Consider the following 20,106-nt stretch of genomic DNA (forward strand, 5'->3'; position numbering starts at 1 on the left):
GCAGCTACAGGAATTTGATGTCACTATCGTTTATAAGTCTGGCCGTATAAGTCTGGTTATAGTCTGGCCACGCACCCATTGATCCTGTCAGTCAGGAAACAGAGGACGATGACAGCTTCCTGGGCGCCATTAGTTCGTCGGACTGATCAGACCTGTGTGACGACACCGAGATTCGACTGATCATCAATTATTTAAAGGGCCGCGATACAGCCATACCATGCCATCTGTCCTGTTTGTTGGCGTCCTTCTGTCTCTACGAGACAACGTGCTGTATAAAAGGAATACCCGTTCAAACAGCCGTGGTTATCTCCTGGTGGTTCCAAGAGATGCGTGATGACGTCCTCTTCACTTGCTATGAAAACCCACATCTATACATAGACATATACACACACAAATACACACACATATACACTGTTCTAAGCTCTCTCATCCCCTTTCTACCTCTACCACGTGACCAGCTTCCCACACATCACGCACATACACTTTTCTCCACTTTGACACTCCTAATACTAATGCATTAGAAAGCGTAACTAAATGTTGCAGCCGTGCATGCCAAAACACAGAGCCAGGACAGTGCAGATGCTTAGTATAGTGTAAGCTATGCTTGCACATGCACATACACAGTGGCAAGCCCCATTCCTCAAAACTCATCAATTCTTAATCCACTAGCATACTGCAGATAAAATCCAGCAGTAAAAAAGGATGATAAGTTCGTATAAACATGAGGTCACACAAAAGCATGCCTACACCATAAATTAACAATTCACATACAACAACATAATGGCTCATGTCAAATGCATACCTGTTCCTTTTGAGGGGCTTTTGCCGCTGCATTTTTGACCTATCACTGACTCTGGTTGATGTTAGCCTTTCAATGAACATATTGCTAAATATTGCATGCAGTTTATAACTGTAGCCCCATTTATGGTTCTTCCTTCTACCTGATGCAAACGCAGGTTAAACATATAGTACAACAAAACAAATTTCAGCATTGCCATTTGTTGGGCGTGTTGATAAACTGAAAGCATATTTAGCGCCAGCAAACAAGGACGGAAGGGAGACGAGCATTGTGGTGTCATCTCCCTTCCCTCCTTGTTTGCTGGCGCTAAATATGCTTTCAAAACAAATTTAGAGAGAGAACTTATTCATGGAAAAGATAACAGTGAAGGAGATTACTATTTCACTGAGTCACTCTATGCAGACACCAGCTATAGTACCTCTGCAGGCTTTCCCAGGTGGACTTCCAAGTTGAGGGCCAGGCGGTCCCACCAGTGGCCTCTGCGGCTCTGACAGTAGAGCTGCAGCAGGAATTTGGCCACACACATTACTAGCTAGTTCATGTTATCAATGGTAAATATGTGCAATTTTCACATGCAGGCTGCTACATATAGTAGCTGGTTTTGTCCATGTGGGTGTGCCCACCAGGGAGCTGAGTAAATGAATCTGTTGCTATTTCATAGATAGAGTCAGCCTGGCCAGAGGTGCTCCCTGTTCAGTCTGTATCCCTCAGTTAATAGACAGGTAAGAACTCATAAACTTTGCAGATATTCATAGCTACTAGCTTGAAATTGCAATAAAAGCACATCTGAACACCATCAGTACTTGAAATTTTACTTTTAGTGCACACATCAACCACTTACATGTACAGTCACCAGCACAGCAGTGGAAATTCATTTACATTTTGGTCACCATAAAATAACCACGGGTGCTATAATTTAAAGCTATTCCAAATTTTTCTGTTACAATTCTGCAATCAGCCCTCCGCGATTGGTCAAAAACTTTTTTTGGACCAGCCCATTTTGCCTGTCTGTCACGTGACGCCACAAAAACTGCAATAGCTCCCCATCTGATATGATGTGTACACACTGATTATGCATGATTGGACCAAACAAAAGAAAAGTTGTTATTTCTGATTTGGCACCTTTTCACCATTAGCCCTCTGCTAGAGGTCAAAAAATTTTGGGCTACGCCTGCCTGTCACGCGACATCACAATACCTCGAAAACTAACCGCATCAAAGTGACGTGTACGCATTAAAGATGCATTAATATGCCGAACAAAATTGCATTTTTTTCTGAATAGCCACAGGCTGCCTCATTCTGAAAGGAATAAAAGATGGCTGCTGCCGATCACTCAGACACTGGCTACTCACACCTGCCAGAGAGCATCGGTTTTTCTGCATATAATAAAGCTTTTTGTGTGGCCATATAATGTTTTTGAGCATTTTCGGCACGTTTACAACCTCACTCTGCCAACTTTTCTTTGCTGAGGATCTGTTTTAGCGGCATTCTTAACCTTCCGTTGCACGCCGCTGCGATTTTCAACCAGCCATCGCAAGCTAAGTAAGGGAAAGCGAACCAATCAGAGACGCCGGCACCACCCACTTCATCTGGTTATCTATTTTCAGTGCACTGGCTCTGCCCCATCAGAACCCTCGCCACTTGAGCTTGCTTCTCGCCTCCTGCTGGCCAATCACAAACAAAAGAATGCTCAATGTATAGCAATGTTATTCATTTTGAAAGCAAAGAAAAGTGGCCCCCTATAAACTAGGAGAGCTTTTGATTGGGCTGTTTAGGCAACGCTGCAGGTCACCGACAACTGCTTGCGTAGGCGGTTACGCAAATTTGACATCGGGAGATTGGAATAAAAACATATTGGAATAATTTTATGTTATAGGGCCCCTGAACACTAATACATCATAACGCATGAATCACTGTAAGCATAATTTTGAAGAACTATATTAAAATTGTAATATAAGGAGACAACCGATTTCTTTGTGGTTACAAATACATTTGTAATACACACATTAAATGAAAAGGCTCACATAAACTTTGGAACAGCCTTTTCACCACTGGTGTCACTACCATTGTGACAATTAAAGAAAGGGGTTAGTGTCACGGTTCTCTTTTTTTAAGAGCCCCTCACGAGGCCAGGTAGAAAATTTTAGTTATACATTAGAAGTTGTTACATGCCCTCTAAAGAGTGTCCTACTGCAAGAACTTTTCAAATTAGTTAATATCAGAGACAAAAATTGCTGGAAACCTATGATTTCGGGATGCAAGCACCACCGCCAACATAGACTATCTCTCCACTTGCCCCGTCTAGCCTTTCCAAGCAAAATTACTTCCCTGCGTCCTTCGATGGTGGAGCTGGAGGATTGCATGATAAATACATCACGGGCCCCGCCATTTTCTTTGTCCTCTCTGTCACGTTTTTGCTGATTGGCCCACTTCTGACGACGGTCTCACACATGAGCTGTTACGTTCGCCTTGTTTCGCGCAGCGGACAATTTTGCACTCTCTGCACAAGAACACCTGATTAGTGGTGTAAGTTACTGCCACAGTCACAAGCACTGAGACAGACACGAGAGTATGAAAGCGTATAATCGCAGCACTGAGACCATGGTAGGAAATTACATAATTTCTTTCCCTGCACACACGACTGAACGACACGGGAGCAGGCAGAGGCAGAGGAAACGGAAGTACATCTCTCTTGCTATGCTATGAAGTAAAACAAAAGCTCACAGACATTCAGTTTGTATGTTTTATTATTTCTCCAATGTTTAATTCGTCTACTCCAGCAACAGATTAAACAAATAGCTGATGTTGCCTAGAATAATTCTAAAAGCCACGTGTCACTGTGAGTGACGTCACAGCACTGCCACGTACGCAGGCACACTTATGCGATTGACATAGACTCTCTGGCTGGGAGCACAACGTCTGCGAGGAGAAGGGCAAACGAAATTTGGTTTGAAATTTAAGCTCTTTCAATGGCATGTAGAGATGTAATACTTAGCAGACACAATTGTTAGCACGCATAGTATGCAATGTGCTTGTCAGTTCAAGATGGCCAGACCTGGTGGGGGCCCCTTTAATAAATCTGTGAACACTAACTTTACCTACATATCAAACTAATTGCTCATCTCTTTCCTCACATAATGCACTCTGTCAGTGCCTATGCAGAGGTAGCTAATTCAAAAATTAATGGCAGCGCCATGCATTACTTCTTACAAAAAATGAAACGAAAGCTACCTCAAAACAAGATACCTTCGCAAATAAGAATAACACATATAACAATAACACAGAAGAAAGGTAAGAGCTGACACTCTCAACATTGCTAGATAACATTTTCTTCTCTGTGCCATAAAGCACAACACTACAGGGTAATCTCACTTCTTGGCTTAGAAGTTCTCGGAGGACCTTAACAGCATGTCTGTGTTCTTTGAGGCGCTGCAGCACATCGACACCCAAGCAACGGCACCGAGTGTAGACACCACACATGCTGAAATGTCTCAGGAATGGTGCCAAAGATTGGTCCCTGCAAGAGTAACATTTGAAATTGTCCAAATGGAGCAAGACAGCAAATGAACTCTGAATGTCAGTGTCACCTTTTCTGGCACTCCAATGCTTCAGTACTTCTAGCTAGCTTTTCCACATCATTGAAGAGCTGTTTAGCCCGGTCCCATTTCTTGTCCGTAGTGGCTTGGATCAGCTCTGCCTCCAAAACTCTTGACGCTTCATATCTGCAGTAGAAACAAACATTTCAAACACAAAGCACTACTACATGCCTTATGTTTCTTTTTTTTTTCTCTCTCTCTCTTTGGAAGATCGCACAGGGTTGCAAACCTGTAGCCCGAGGTTTGCCACAGCAGGAGAGAGGCGCTGGGCAAGAGCCATCACTATCTCGTCAACTTTAGAGACAGTTCTCTCTTTTAACTTTGGCTGCTTCAATCCTTCCTTCTCAAGGATTCACTCAGAACGGTTATGTGACCATGCAGCACTGCAGTGATGAAGCTACAAAGAGAGAGGTGGGATATGGGTCAATGCACCTGCATACAGAGAGAATATTTCTGCAGTAGCAATGAGAGCACAGAGGCAACTTGAAATCTCAGGTTGCTTGCTTGTTTCGTGCATATTTGTCTGCCAACTTCCTCCTTTTGCCACCACTTCAACCAGCAGCAGTGAGTGCAAGCCATGGCCTCTCCAAGACAGTGTTTCACAAAGTGCCAATAAATGCACTTGGTTTCTGGGTGAATCGTTGTGAGTTGTCATGTTGTGTGTTTGCTCGCCAAAGTATGGCCGAGTGCAGTGGTGCACGGCCTTGCATTTCCCTAAAAACAGGTTTACATGGCCAAAGCCAGACACAGCATTTACGTCTGACACACAGTGTTTAAGTTTTCTTGTGTAGGAATTCGGTGCACTGGTCTTATCAAAGTTGCTATTAAGCATGACACAGCATTTGCTAGAGTTGTCGCAAGCACCAAATCTACTACGATGTGTGATGATGCCCTACAAATATTGGCTGCATGAAAGCCATTGCACCATCCAACTGCCAACTGTGACTTTCACCTTTCGCTGTTCCCGAGTGCCTTGTTGTTCTGAATGAACACGTTGGTTGACTAAACAGTTCACCCCTTTGAATATTGTCACATCCTTTCCATCTGCATACAATTATCTGTAACACTATTACTAAAATTGCCTTTCTGAAGAACTCTGAACAATACCAAGCAGGAATAGATTTTACGATACATGTAATGTTCACTGCGTTTAAACATGCAGCAAAAAAAAAAGATGCTGTTAAACAATATGCTAAACACACATTAGCATGCATATAACCTACCTGACTAGGTCCAGTCGTGAGGGGAAAATTGTGTGTTGCCTGGAAACCTCATACTCAGGGAAGGCCATCTTGCCTGCTGCTACCAGCTGTAAGCCATACCTGTATACAGATCATACAAGCCATCCTGAATGTGCCTCCTATTTTTGTTTTAAACCAGCCGTTGCATGTAGCACAACTCTGCTTCTTCACAAACTACATGGAGAGCTAATTGCAATGTTCAAATAGCTAATTAAGTTTCGCTAGTAAACTCTTAATTCATTTTCAGGCAGATGCTTTAAGTGCGGAATTTAAGTACGGGAGTGATAAAGTCATATTTATTACCAGAAATACTCAAGCAACTGTCTCTAGATTGCTAAATGTGCTATTAAATATAGTGGCATTCTAGTTAATACATTCCCTAAAAAGCATCCTTTGCAGAATGTGTAAAGAAACTGAGTGAAACTCCAACTCTGCCAAATGGACACAACTTTACTGATAAGCTTCAACTGTGCAAATTCGAGAGGTACTCTAAAGAGAATAATTAAGAAGTCAATTAGCAGAGGTCTGTTGATGAGCTAATCAGACATTGTGGTCTGTCATGCAAGTGATGTCTGCTTTTTCAAATAAAGCCACATTATTGAGCAGAATTATGTTATGTTTCACAAGGAACTTTTTCATCTGTTATACATAAGAATAGATACACAAGGTGGCATTTTGAATGTGTCGCCAGCCACAATTTCAAGCCTAGGAGCATCACTCACACTTGTGGTGTTTCCCCCGCTTCATCTATGTCCCACGGTGTTCCCAGGGAGAAGAGCCTCAGCAAACGTCTCCAGGCATTTCGCGGCTCATCACACAGCCGCCATGCGGGACCAAGCAAAGCCAGTGCCCTGACACATGCAAGAGCAATTCACGGTGTGCATGCAGAAAACTGCATCCATCATGAAAAGCTGCCTCTGTGCATAATTTCAGTGCAAATGAGGCCACGATTTAGCCAGAATAGTCGTGTATGCCTGGCACTCCTTGCGTCAGGCACTACTCTTGTGCAGAGTAGCAGGCTAAAGCGGGTTAGCTCAGGCCAACCTCTCTGCCTTCTTTCAAATAAATTACCTCTCTCTCTTTCTGGCACTCCTATTTATGCAACATTTTGTACATAGTTATGGTTATATTTATTAACATTGTTTATCGCCTGCTGAAGAAATTCAAACTGACAAAAAATTTTTGTTGGTATTCTAATAATTAATGTTCCAATCAGATTTATTTATCACTGAAGCCTTTTTGCCTGATTTAATATGAAGTGACTGCCTTCACAACACATTTAGCCTTACTGTAATACCCTGCCATTCCTTGGTAAAGTTTATTTTCAAATCTTTTATCATTTTTCATACAGCTTGCAAATCGTTTGATATCACATGTAATATGGCATAGATTTTTTACTTATGCTTCATATACTCATTTTTGCACTAGCATGTGTGTCTACTTAATTACCTTGCTTTTAAGTGCTATAACTTGAAATCCCATCAACTAAGCTATAAGTAACGTATTTGTGTGCCAAAAAATGCAACGTACGCGTGCTCATAAAGTCTACTACCACAACGTGAGTGTGGAACCACAAGCACCCAGTGGAACCACAAGCAAATGCACCAACCAACAGCTATACATTTTAAATGCTTGCACTCAGTTTCATTTTTGGTATAACTTAGTCATTTTTTCACTTTCATCACTGAAGTCCTCATGCAAGTTTGAACCAGAATTAGTTATATCTGTTGATACTGGCCACAATGTACTGAAACCATTTACTAACATGCTCCACTTCATTTCAAAGATTGCACAGCCAGCCAACACAAAAGAGTAAAACTAAACTAGTGAAGTTTTCTTCCTTTGACAGGTAAAACTTTGACTGGAAGCTAAGTTTATGTCAGTAATTGGTCATTAGTTAGTGTCAGTAATTGGTTGATGCCAGTCAAACTAAGTTTCCTTTGACAGAAGAGCTTAGTTAATGACAGTAATTGGTTAAATGTACACTTCCAATACATAAACTGTGACACACATCGTAATACTTTGACAGCCAATGTCAAATACCATCTGCTCAACAAGACGCCCAAAGCAATAACTATAAATGGAAGAAATTGATTGCTGTTATAAAGTATGCTTGTCACCGTTTTAGTGCCAGCTGCTGAAGAGATGCCTGCTTGGAGCCAAATAGCACAGTCTGCTGCTTGTTGCAGTGGTCCAGCAGTGAGTCTGCAAGGCTTCCTTTGCCCTGTCCACTCGTCCTCAGCTTAAATACTTGGGCCAAGGTCTTCAGCTCAAAAGGTGAAAGCAAGTGCAAGGCCACATCCAAGTCTTTCAAACTTGCAGCTGGTAACATTCAGATCAGTTGTCAGCAGGGCTTCAAAATACATTACACGCTTCCAAAGCTTACCATCCTCTATGTAGCCTTTGTCTCTTAAAGTAAAGAGAATTGGAGAGACATCACTGGCAATGTCAGGGTAGCCAATTTTAGATGTTCTTCGCCACATGTGCTTTCGCTGAAGAAGCCGAGCAAGCAGCTTCTGACATTTATCTGTAAAAGAAAACAGTGCATTACAATTACTCTGCAGTCTACTTATACAGAAACTAGATTGATGCACATGTTGAGAGCAAGCATTGTCAACTCAAAAAGCACAAAAAAAAAACACGTGCCATCGGCTTCTAGAAACTCGCAAAACATATCCTGTTCCTGCTGGTTGAAAAGATTCCAGTCGTCACTGCCTTTTACTGAGTTAACAATCAATACAAGGTTCTCCAGATAGTAGGGACTTCTTGTTGCGCTACCATCAGCAGATTCCTCTAGTGGACTTGAAGAAGACCGCACGGTTGAGTCCAACTGCTTGTATTGCATGTTCTCTTCTTCCACTTCCTTCTGCACACTTTGTTTGAAGCCACTTGGTCTTACAGGCACACCAAGAGCATTAGCTAGTTTTTTCACCGGGCTTAGAAGAGTCTGTACAGTCGGCTTTAACTCTCTGCACTCTGTATCACAGTACTTCTGGTGTTCTATCACAGCACCTTCCTTTTGATGATCTTGTTTAAAATCACCGGTCTTGTTGCTCACACCATCATCACTTGCTGATTCTTTCACTGCGCTTAAAGGAGTGTGTACAGGCAGCTTCGATACTCTGCATTCTTTATCACAGCATCCCTTACGTTCTGTCGAAGTACTTTGCTCATTAATGTGACATATGGAACTTTCGAAGTTCTCTTCCTCGGCCATAACCTTTTTGCATAGACCTTTCTTAAGTATCTTTTTAGTAATCTTCAATGAACCAAGTTCACTGCTGCTTTGTTGTGACGGTACAATTTCAACAATTTCCACGTCACTATCATGTTCGTCAGGAGGTGATGCCAAGCGGTAACAATCTAGTTTAATTTTTTTACTTTGGCCATGTTCGCGCAAACGGGTGGCTTTATTTTTAAGTGACAGTTTTCCGCCTCTTCTTGTCGATCTTGGGGAAGACTTTACGGGTCCTCCTGCCGACGTCTTGGTTGGACTTGAGGAAACAAAGAAGCTTGTGATTTTCGACTGGCCGCCTGACATTATGAATCAGTCGCCACCGCAAGGAATGTGAAAATATTTTTCTTTCTTTTTTCTTTTCATTCCATGCATGCATTCGTTGCGAGGTCCGGTGGACGTGCCCGCCCCACAACTGTCTTTGTGGCCCGCCCTGTCAGCGCTAATCAACAGTTCCAATTTGAGTACAACTTAAGGGCCACACGTAGCGCAGAACTTTCACGTATTTCCAACGAAAAGAAAACGACGCACGAAGCGCAAACAGTCGCCAAAATCATACTCGGAAAACTTCGAAGCGCGCCACTCGCACTTGCACACAACAACATGTGGAGAGATGAGGCAGCCATAGTAATGAAGCCGAAAAAGTGAAGGTAGGAACAGTGCTTCCACTGGTATACGGCCATAGTAGGGCAATTGACCTTTTTCACGATGGGAGAGCGCCCCTAGCGGCGAGAGCCGAAAGCAAATACGGTGGCTCTCGGTTGACGCGGCGGCATGACACTCTTTGTTGCTTTGCGTTGTGCTGTGACTGCTGCTGTTTAAAGTTTCCACAGTACGCTTGCATCGTCACCGCTGATTTTCGCAACCGCCTGTCGACTCTTGCGAAGCTTTCTTCGACATGTTTTCTATTGAAGACTTCAAGGGTAGTTCTGAACTTAGTGTCACACATTACTTCCCCCCTCTTTTTTGGCTTCTGGATTGGATTGGCGCGGCTCGTTACGTGCTTGCGCGCGCTTTTCCGAGCGCAGATTGGTGTGCGCCTGGTTTCTGCACTATGCTGTTATGCGATCGCTTTTTCGAGCGCAGATTGATGTGAGCCTGGTTTCTGCACTAGGCTTTTGCACGATCGCCTGCTTTTTGCACTGGGCTTTCAAAAGGCGAAGTGAGCGTCGCTTACTGCAGGCGGCAAGTGATTTGGCTCACGTACTGCGTGAGCAAAAACATAGGCACGTGGCTCATGAAGGAGATGACCGGCGACTTGCTTAATCTGTCGGACCATGTCATCGCCGACTGGAGGAACTACGCTCGTGAGGTCGTGCGGGACGAGCTGCTGGCGCGACCCCCACTCGGTGGCCCCGGGAGGATTGTGCAATGAATGCCTCCTTCGCGGCAAGCGAAAATACAATCGAGGCCGCCTGATGACGGGCGACAAGGTTCCGCCGAGCCGCCAAAATTACGGCGGCATTGCAGATCGTGGACCATGGGTATTCGGCATGATCTGCGTGACCACCGGGGAGCTCCGACTATTCAAGGTCGACCGACGAGACGCGGCGACGCTAGGCCCCATTATTGCAGCCAACATTGAACCGGGAACCACCATCCACAGTGATGAATCGGCCGCATACAACTGCATCCCGAACTTGGTGGGGGCTAACGGAGCAAGACCGAATTTGCAATGGGAGGCTGTTAACCACAGCATGAACTTTGTAGACCCAATCACGGGCGCTCACACCCAGAAAATCGAAAGCTACTGGCAGAAGGTGAAGCGCTACCTCGACTCCGCCGGCTACAGGGTGACTCTACAGCTTCTCGAGTCGCACCTGATATGGCTATGGTGGGCATCGATTAATGGGCACATGCGCTGCAAGGACTCGTTTCTGCGTTTATTAGAAGCGATCGCACGGCGCTACCCAGTGTGACATAGTAATGGAAAATAAAGCGCACTTTTCTGACCCTTTGCTTTTGTATGAATGTTTCCCGGCATTGCTGCGCGCTTCCATACACGGTAGGCCCGCGGCGCTGCACTTCCGCAGTAAGCGACGCTCACTTCGCCTTTTGTAAGCCCAGTGCAAAAAGCAGGCGATCGTGCAAAAGCCTAGTGCACAAACAAGGCTCACATCAATCTGCGCTCAAAAAAGCGATCGCATAACAGCCTAGTGCAGAAACCAGGCGCACACCAATCTGCGCTCGGAAAAGCTTGCGCAAGTACGTAGCGAGCCGCGCCAATCCAATCCAGAAGCCAAAGAAAAGGGGGGAAGTAATGTGTGACACTAAGTTCAGAACTACCGACTTCAAGAAACTTCACGACTCCGGCGGTCAGTGGAGCTGCGATTTGGAGTTGGTGCCGCCAGTGACTGACAACATGATCGACAGCCATTTCGGCGAGTCGCACCGGCAGCTGCATAAAGGCTGGATGTTCAAGGAGGAAAGGTACATTCGCCGGATCGAGTATTTGATGTGCGGACAACCAACAGGGACCGAACTTGTGTTGCGCAGCATATGTTTGTGCTCGATGAAAGCTGGCCACTACAAGCAAGTCGTAGCGCTTGCTAAAGGCGGAGCAGGGGCCGTCGTCCAAGCATACTGCGATTGCGTTGCTGGGTAAGTACATTTTTTAGAGACGTGAAATGCTGTGCACGAATGTGCTGTCCGCCCTTATGATATAACACTGAACGACGATGTAGAAAACGGTGTCCTAACAACGGTGCGTTCGCGAGGTGGCAGCGCTTTCACCGTCTCTACGTGCAGGCACCGCTACGGCTCGCTGTCGGGAAACATTCATTTTTCGTTTACAAAGTGAGTCGAGCCACAGGCTGTGGGCGATGGGTGCCGTAAAAGCATTCACATGTCACTGGTTCGGGCCTATATGACCTTGCGAAGAGTAGTTCGCGGCGAATAGTTCTGGCGATTATTTGATGTTCTACCGTATTTACACAAAAAAAGAAACAACCCGACCGTGCATAAACCGTTTAAGCTATCTATATCATGCACGGATAACAGCGCCTTCGAGAACCTTGCCCGTGCAGCTAGAAAAGAAAAAGAATGAAAATCAATGTACGCTCGCACTTCAATGTAGTGCAGCGAGTCCGCGTTTCTTAAATATATATTTAAAGTATTAAGTATGTACGACCGACTCGCCCAACAACGTGCTCTCTTAAATATATATTCTGTAACGAACATTAGCTTTCTCTTTCCGTTTGTTTTGCCCACTCACAGGAGCATTTACCAGGCATCTAAATGTGAATACTTTTTATTTTCTTCTGATTTTCCTAGTCAAAGCCAAAGGTGCCAGCATATAGCTGCATTGCTGTTTGCCATACGAAGTATCCAGAGGCCGTCTTGTACGAGTGTCCCGTGCAGATGGATGGCACCAACACAAGGTAAGGTGAATGTTTTTATTCAGAACACAGTTCAAGTTAATCAGGTAAAATGCAGCGAACAGAATAAGGAGGGACGTATGTGGTAGAACACAAGACGATGTGACAAATGACTTCAAAAGGAGCTTTGGTCTGGTATCTACACTCTTCCTTGTAATGGTACCTTAATGTAGAATGTAAGCATGCTGATAGAGAAACACTGTATTTGAAAAGAGGTGAGCTAGCATGCTGATCGGATTCACAGGAGTTTGCAGTGTCCATCATTAGTGCAAAATAACCGCATGCGTAATCAAATGTCAAAATAGATCTTGGCCAGTAAGCTTTATAAAACATGTGTATGAACTGTATACAAGTCCCCGCATTTTGTTATTTTCAGGACAAAACCATTTGCTGACCAAACCCTTGGTGGACATCACATTTAAGAAACATGTGATTAACAAGACGGTGCCCGTTAAGGCTAAGCGACAACTTCCTCCTCATTTGAGAACAGCTGGGCAGGCTGGGCTGTTGAAGTTCAGGAGTGCGATTGCAACACATGCACCTGAGCTGGTGTGGAACCGTTACACAGAGAGGCCAGCACCAGTGAGAAATGCGAGCCCCATCAACGACACAGAGGACATGAATTCGCAGAAGTGCCTCACATTGATCGATGAATATTTCAAGGAGCAGGTGTCGCTCACAGCTACCGAGAGGGCAGATATCTGTGCAAAGACTGTAGGCCAGGATAAGAACCCTCTATGGTTCACAGAAAGAACCGGGAAGCTAACTGCTTCAAAGTTCCGCAGAATACTGCACTGCCTGAAGCCAGAAGGGCTTGTTAAAGAAATACTTTATCCTCGCAAAGAAATAATGAAGAGTGGTGACCCCAGGCTCTACGGAATACAAAATGAAGCAAAAGCAGTTCAAAAATATCTAGAATTCATGCAGCTATATGACAAAAATATAGATGTCCTGGAAACAGGATTACATATTCATGAATTGCATTCTTTCATCGCCGCATCGCCCGATCGCCTGGTGAGAGATGGCAGTGAGGATGGCCTTCTAGAAGTGAAGTGCCCCGCTTCGAAAGCTGGCCAAAGAGTTGTCGACGCCTGCGCTGACAAAGGTTTTTACTTGGCAGTAACTAATGGTGAGGTCACCCTGAAGAAAGACCATTATTATTACTACCAAGTACAAGGACAGATGGGAGTCGCGAAGAAGCCATGGTGCGACTTTGTAGTCTTCACAGATCATGCTGACCTGCAAGACTGCATATCAGTGGAACGTATATATTTTGACGCAGAAATTTGGAAAGACATACTTCAGGGCCTCGTGTACTTCTATAAGGCTGCTATTATTCCAGAACTCATGACACGACGTATCCGACGCCTTGGATTTCTTTACACTACAGGTGCAGGCTACGTGTCCTTCAAAAAGTATGCTGTGGGGTTTTATCTAGTTGACCATTGTGATGAGGACCATCTGAAGATGACTATCAGAAGGCTGACACACACATAGTGCGTTCCTTTGCATCATAAAACTTTATTGCATGATGACACCTTTTAGGTGCTCCGAAACAGCATGGCTCACCCGCTGCTGCTGTTTGTGCAGGTTGGTTCCCCATCCACAGACTGCTGTTACCATAGTGACAATAGATTTTTAGTTGTCCTGCCGTGCCCTGGTAGGCTTCATTGCATTGCTATTGACTGTTGGTCCGTGCTGATGCTGTTGATGTCGGGAGACATAGAAGAAAACCCCGGGCCTAAGACAGCTGAACTGTTACAGACGATTATTGATAATCAAGCCGCGTCTGACTGCCGGTTGACTAATATCAGCAAGGATATTGGTCAACTTAATGAAAAGACTGATAGACTGACTGATTCCTTGGCAGTGATACAAGAATTGAACAAAAGAATTGAATATCTTGAGGTAACAGTTCAGCAACAGGCCAGGAAACTGACTGAATATGAAAACTATAGTCGTCGTAACAATCTGCTGGTTTTTGGTGTTTCTGAAAAAATCGGCGATTCAGAGACGGAGTTAAAGGCAGCTGTCATAGATAAAATTTTTCACGATACGCTGGGAGTTGAAGTAAAAACCGTCGAAAAAATTCATCGTATAGGGAAAAAGAACAAAGAACGACCTAGGCCAATTATTATGAAATTTTATGACAGCAGAGAAAAGCAACAAGTGCTAAAGAACTGCAATAAACTGAAAGGACAATCGGTTAGTGTAAGCAATGATTATGCAAAGGAAACGGTAGCGGTGCGAAGGAAGTTGTGGGAAAGTGCCTCTGCTGAAAGGGCGCAGGGCAAGAAAGTCTTTTTGATCGACGACAAGCTCAAAATAAATGACAAGTTATACACATGGGACAACGAGAAGAACGCACGCTCGCTCCTGAACTCCCGAGATAAGTTCAAGCAACGCACTAGAAAAGCAGGCAACTCGCATGATGGCTCTGACACCTCGGATAATTCCGGCGAATCAATGCCTGAACTCACCCCGTCATAGCTACGAATCTTATCTTTGAATGCTCGTAGCCTTTTTAACAAAGTAACCGAATTAGAATATGTATTACTGACAGAAAGTCCACACGTACTCGTCGTAAGCGAAACATGGCTAAACAACGGTGTGCCTAGTCACTGTATGGTACCCCCAAATTACCAGATGTTCAGATGGGACAGGGATACTCGTGGTGGGGGTGTTGCAATCATTGTCAAAAGATCTATAGATGCAGTAACGGTCGAGTGCACTTTGCCTGAAACAGTTTGGTGCAAAATTACTTATGCGAGTGTTACTTACCTTGTTGGTGCAGTGTATAGGCCGCCTGCCACTTCACCAGAGTTTTTGGATGACCTTAATATGTTCTTATGCACTCACTTGAACCGTACCACCAGACTAATAATGACCGGAGATTTTAATTTGCCAAGCATCAACTGGGACAGACTGATACCTGGGAACGTTGAAATTTCTAGTTCCGAAGCACTGCTGCAAATAATGTTTTCGCACAATCTTAAACAAATCGTGGAAGAAGACACGAGGGTAACACTCGAATCCCGGTCACTTTTGGACTTGGTGTTTCTCTCGGGCAGAGTGGGTGACTATACTGTGTCTGTTAAAGACGGGATATCTGACCATAAAATGGTTTCTGTGCACATTCCGATCAGAACAAACACTCGTGGCCAACCCTTTGTACCTGTGCAATTTAAGGCTTATAGGCAGGCAGACGACACATCCATTCAAGATTTTCTAGAAATGTCATATAGTGAATTCGAACTTGCCTGCGATTGTGAACCAGTTGAAGATCTATGGCTACGTTTCAAGAATATCATAAAACATTGCGTTGACAGATTCATTCCAACTCGACAAAAGAAAATAAAACCCCGTAACCCTTGGATTAATCGACCTATTATACACATCAAGCGCAAGATAAAGAGGCTGCGCAGGAGAAAAGACAGCTCAGCTGAGGTATCGAAATTACGAAAGAGTTTAAAAACGGCTCTGATGGAATCAAAAGAGCAATTTTTTAATAAAAAACTATGTAGCTTCGTTAAAACGGCACCTCGGAAGTTTTGGCTTTACCTTAGTGGCAACAAAGAGGAAATAAATAGAATTCAAATTAGTGACAACATAGTAACAGAAAAAACAAAAATAGCAGATCATTTCAATAACTTTTTCCAGTCTGTTTTTTCTAAACCAAGCAATGACGACTTTGACGCGTACCCGCCTTCCTCCCTCTCATGTTCGATGGAAGACCTGGTCGTGACTCAGGCCGGCGTGTTTAATCAATTGTTACTTTTGGATTCAAAAAAGGCTAGCGGGCCGGATGGGATTCCAACCCAGTTTTTAAAGCGATACGCTGAGTGGATATCATTTTTCTTGACAATAATCTTTACAAAGTCCCTACACACTAACTCGTTGCCACAAGATTGGCGGTGCGCAGTCGTAACACCTGTTTTTAAAAACGGCGACCGACTACTCGCAAATAATTATCGCCCAATTTCCCTGACAAGTATCAGCTGTAAACTATTAGAACATATCATAAGTAAACATATACTAACTTTCCTCGAGGATAACGCGTTCTTTTATCAGTATCAGCACGGATTCCGAAGAGGGCTATCTACCATAACACAGCTCATAGAAACGATACATGATTTTAGTTCAGCCATAGATGCCCAAGAACAAATAGATGTCATTTGCGTAGATTTTGCAAAAGCATTTGACAAGGTTCCACACAGTAAATTACTTTTCAAGTTATACAGAGCAGGAATTAGCGAAACCATTCTTAAGTGGATTAAAGCCTATTTGAACAATCGCAGGCAGGTTGTGCATGTGGATGATTGTTTTTCTTCTACACTAGAAGTACTTTCTGGCGTTCCTCAAGGATCGGTTTTAGCTCCATTACTGTTCCTAATTTATATTAATGATATTAACGAGGTTACCGAATCTCCCGTAGAATTGAAGCTTTTTGCAGACGACTGTTTAATTTATTCTCGAATAACACAAGCTACCGACCAAATTAGAATAAACCGTGTCCTTCATTCCTTGCATCTTTGGTGCGAAAAATGGGACATGGAAATTAATTACACAAAATCAACTTTTACGCATATAACTAATAAGAAGACTGTGCAGCTATTTTCTTATAATATTGGAAAAAATAATCTAAAAAATGTTGATACCTTCAAGTATTTAGGTGTTACAATTGCACATAATCTGCAGTGGCATAAACATATTAATAATGTGTGCTCGACAGCTTCCCAAAAACTTTACTTTCTGCGGAAGAAATTGGAACATGCAACAAAAGATGTCAAGCTGATAGCTTACAAAACATTCATCCGCCCATCCTTGGAGTACGCTTGTGTTGTCTGGAGCCCGCACCAAAAAGTCCTAAAAGATAAACTGGAGCGAATTCAAAGAATGGCCGCTCGTTTTATTTCGTCAAGATACAGAAGAAGGGATTCAGTGACGGAAATGCTGAACTCATGTGGGCTCGAGTCACTTGAAAATCGAAGGAAAAAATCAAGACTAAAGCTTTTATTTCAAATAATTCAAGGGCACTTTAAGATTAAATCAAATAGATATATTCAGCCTCCGGGAAAACGGAGCGCGAGAACAAACCACACACGATCCATCAAGCCTTACGAGTCACGTGTTGATGCTTTTCGTTTTTCATTTTTTCCTGATGTGATCGAAATTTGGAATGGTTTGCCTGTTGAAGTTGTCGAGCAATCGGACGTGCACAAGTTCGAACGTTCTATCGACATCTTTTGTCAGGAGCACCCAACTTGATGATTATGATATATGAATTTTGTATGTTGTGCAAAATTGTACATTGTTGTACATTGTATTCCCTCCCTGTAACGACCCTCAAGCGAGGGTCAACAGTATCAATAAATAAATAAATAAATAAATAAATAAATATACCGCATGCTTTCGTGTTCTATTACATGGTGTCCGTCTCCACTTCCTTCCCATTATTTATTAGTGGTCGCCTAAAGTTTGAGAGAAATGCACATGTTGTGAAAATTGCATCTGCTATGTCTAACATGTTTATAGGTAAGGGTCTGTCCAATAAATGGAACTCCTTGATTCTTCTTATGACCCTTTCAATGTGCACCCGTGCACTTGCAACATGCTTTGTGGCTTCAACATCCTTGGCACTCATCTGCGCTTCTCCAGGAATACGAAATGGAGGCATATGAAGGACAACACCACGTGGCAGAAGGTCATCTACCTTGAATCCCTTGTCAACCATGATGCCATCTCCTGATTCGAATAGATCAAGTACTCCAGACTGTTGCACAATAGCTCTGTCACTGGTACTTCCCCCATATAATGGCGACACAAAGCTAACATAGCAGTCAGGTGTTGCACCTACAACACATTTCATTGTGTTTGCGAACTTGTAGTGGGAGAAAGTTCGTCTTTGGGCAGTTAAGCTTGAGGGCTTTTGTATACGAATTTCTGTTGTGTCAAGTATTACACGTGTGTTTGGGTACCGTCTAAAATGAAGTGGCATGTGCTGTTGTACTTCAGGAAGTGTGGGGAAGCTGGTTATTTCAGTGAGAACCTTCTGCAATATAAGTACCCATTCTGAAAATATACGACTGAATGAGGCCATTGAAATTAAAAAATTGCGAGCAATCTCTCGTGTGGCCATACCTGTCCTTAAGCGAACCAGTACTGCATACATCTGCTCGGCAGCAGTGAGTGACCTGCTCTTTATGTCTATTGCAAACCGAGGGTTGTTGTTCAAAACTAAATTTAGTATATCGTAAAACACTTGCACAGAAGGCAATCCTGTGTAATACAACATATGCTCAGTACCTTGCATGTTATCGAGGCACAGTGTTGTAGCCTTCAGCTCGTAGTAATGTGCTTTCCACTGTATTGTCTGTTCCTCAGCAGCTTTTAGCTGTACTTCTAGCTTTTGCACCTTCTTTCTTTCTGCACTTAATTGGCTTTCAAGCAGCATAATACGCTCTAGAGAGAAATTATCCGTCTGGCAGCTCTTTTCGTGTTCAGCTGGTACACTATGCAATACTGCACCATCTTCACAGGTCGTAGAGCCTAATGACATTGCACTTGCTGCTCTGCTTAATGGTGTTCCTTGACCAAGAGGTGGAGTAGATGCCCCGGCAACTGGTTGACAATCTTGTGGTGTCCTATTTTGGCCTGCTGCTACACTCGGTGGAGTCCTCTGTCCAACAGCTGATGTGGTTGCACCGCTGCTGGCTTGGCCACTTGCATTTGCCAGTCTTGAAGCTGATAAATAACATTAAAATATATTTCGCGACAGTGTAACAATGTGCTATTTAAGACTAATAAGATAGGCGCAACATCAAATATAAAAACTCTGTACTACTCATAAATAAGTGACCACTTAATCTCCCTTTGCTAGATAAAGACCCATTAAAAATGGGTTAGTGTTTAGAGAAGGGAGCATCTTGCCGCCGATACCGTAACTGACTCGCCCAAGACGAAAGCGCGAGTTATATTGCGGGAGAAAAGTACTGCACGATGCTGCTTAGCATCGGCAATCGCACGACAGCCGGCGTATTCAGCATTACACGGGCGATTTCATGATAATGAAAAATAATATCAAGTGCCGAATACAAAATGAAGAAAGATTACTGCAAGGTCGTAAATGCTGACAGTTGACGAATCTCAAACAGCGTCACACACAGTCTATACCTTGCCGTTTCTTCACTCTGTCAAAGCGAGCGATTGACACAGGGCATCTCATTGGCGTGTGCTTGAAAACCGATGGTACGTAGTCCGGGTGGGGCATAAAGCGGGAGGGCGCTCCTGAAATAAAATGTGACGGTTAAACAGCTTGAGTGTTTCTGTTATTAACGCGTGTACGACACAGGACACACTGCGCTAACACAACCGAAACTGCGTACTAAACAAATGCACGATCGCCGACCTGCCACGGTCCCGCTCGGAAAGGGCTCGAAGTTACACTTATGCGCTCAACAGACACGCTGTTCATCAAGTAATAAGGAATATCAAGTCACTGTTTCTTTACCTGTTACGAAGTGATTGCTGCAGACGCGGGAGTTCGCTGTCGGTTCCCACGGCGATCCGTCGGCGTTGACGCGATGTATTGCTTGCACCCATTTCTTTCGTCTCGTTGCCTGAAGTGTCGCGGCAGGAAATCTAAAAAATCGCACATTTGGAGGCTTTCCGCTGGCATTACTGCAGCCTACGGCAGCACATCGCTGTGGCATCGCAAAAAAATAAAAGCTATGATCCTGCCTGCCAAGGAGCAGCGCGGCCAACACGGAGAGCCCGTACGTACGTTCTTTGCCGGATGTCACCAAAAATGTTTCGGGCGCTCGCCGCTAGTGTCGCTGTCAGAGCACTTCCGGTGCGC

General features: G+C 43.9%; 3 protein-coding genes across 6 annotated transcripts in view; 1 reads left to right on the forward strand and 2 right to left on the reverse strand.

Annotated features, from left to right (window-relative positions):
- LOC135911307 (fanconi-associated nuclease 1-like) overlaps window positions 1-9,552 on the reverse strand; it is a 42,930-nt gene extending 33,378 nt beyond the window's left edge. The window contains exons 1-8 of one of the 3 annotated variants that reach the window (XM_065443521.1): window positions 8,415-9,552; window positions 8,023-8,163; window positions 7,757-7,958; window positions 6,359-6,487; window positions 5,619-5,717; window positions 4,387-4,521; window positions 4,172-4,316; window positions 1,218-1,298 (exon numbers count right to left, since the gene is read on the reverse strand). In XM_065443521.1, coding sequence (XP_065299593.1) covers window positions 1,218-1,298; window positions 4,172-4,316; window positions 4,387-4,521; window positions 5,619-5,717; window positions 6,359-6,487; window positions 7,757-7,958; window positions 8,023-8,163; window positions 8,415-9,177 — 1,695 coding nt within the window. In that variant the 5' untranslated portion in view covers window positions 9,178-9,552. Of the gene's footprint in view, window positions 1-1,217; window positions 1,299-4,171; window positions 4,317-4,386; window positions 4,522-5,618; window positions 5,718-6,358; window positions 6,488-7,756; window positions 7,959-8,022; window positions 8,164-8,282 lie in introns of all 3 variants that reach the window. The other 2 variants (XM_065443520.1, XM_065443519.1) reach the window with 2 other exon arrangements.
- A 1,424-nt stretch (window positions 9,553-10,976) lies between these two features.
- LOC135911312 (uncharacterized) lies at window positions 10,977-13,745 on the forward strand. Of its 2 annotated transcripts, XM_065443526.2 has the most exons (4): window positions 10,977-11,301; window positions 11,368-11,472; window positions 12,145-12,251; window positions 12,625-13,745. In XM_065443526.2, the coding sequence occupies exons 1-4, from the start codon at window positions 11,132-11,134 to the stop codon at window positions 13,743-13,745; spliced, it is 1,503 nt and encodes a 500-aa protein (XP_065299598.1). In that variant the 5' UTR covers window positions 10,977-11,131. The 2 variants fall into 2 exon arrangements, with proteins under 2 accessions (XP_065299598.1, XP_065299597.1); XM_065443525.2 differs by having other exon boundaries at window positions 10,977-11,472.
- On the reverse strand, window positions 12,253-20,094 carry LOC135911309 (uncharacterized). The gene is made up of 3 exons (XM_065443523.1): window positions 19,759-20,094; window positions 19,422-19,535; window positions 12,253-18,992 (listed from the first exon to the last, which is right to left on the reverse strand). Exons 1-3 carry the CDS (start codon window positions 19,958-19,960, stop codon window positions 17,671-17,673), a joined length of 1,638 nt encoding a protein of 545 aa, XP_065299595.1. The 5' UTR covers window positions 19,961-20,094; the 3' UTR covers window positions 12,253-17,670.
- Window positions 20,095-20,106: the final 12 nt, after the last annotated feature.

This window comes from Dermacentor albipictus, chromosome 1 (assembly GCF_038994185.2).
Source record: "Dermacentor albipictus isolate Rhodes 1998 colony chromosome 1, USDA_Dalb.pri_finalv2, whole genome shotgun sequence".
NCBI lineage: Eukaryota > Metazoa > Arthropoda > Arachnida > Ixodida > Ixodidae > Dermacentor > Dermacentor albipictus.

What these genes read in the sequence shown, in the direction of transcription:
- LOC135911309 (XM_065443523.1), bottom strand. Translation starts at nt 19,960, where the DNA reads ATGCCACAGCGATGTGCTGCCGTAGGCTGCAGTAATGCCAGCGGAAAG. An exon ending in CAGCAATCACTTCGTAACAG is followed by an intron (nt 19,536 to 19,758) that starts GTAAAGAAACAG and finishes ATTTTATTTCAG; the next exon opens with GAGCGCCCTCCCGCTTTATG. An exon ending in CAGAGTGAAGAAACGGCAAG is followed by an intron (nt 18,993 to 19,421) that starts GTATAGACTGTG and finishes GTTATTTATCAG; the next exon opens with CTTCAAGACTGGCAAATGCA.
- LOC135911312 (XM_065443525.2), top strand. Translation starts at nt 11,132, where the DNA reads ATGTGTGACACTAAGTTCAGAACTACCGACTTCAAGAAACTTCACGAC. An exon ending in TACTGCGATTGCGTTGCTGG is followed by an intron (nt 11,473 to 12,144) that starts GTAAGTACATTT and finishes TGATTTTCCTAG; the next exon opens with TCAAAGCCAAAGGTGCCAGC. An exon ending in ATGGATGGCACCAACACAAG is followed by an intron (nt 12,252 to 12,624) that starts GTAAGGTGAATG and finishes TGTTATTTTCAG; the next exon opens with GACAAAACCATTTGCTGACC.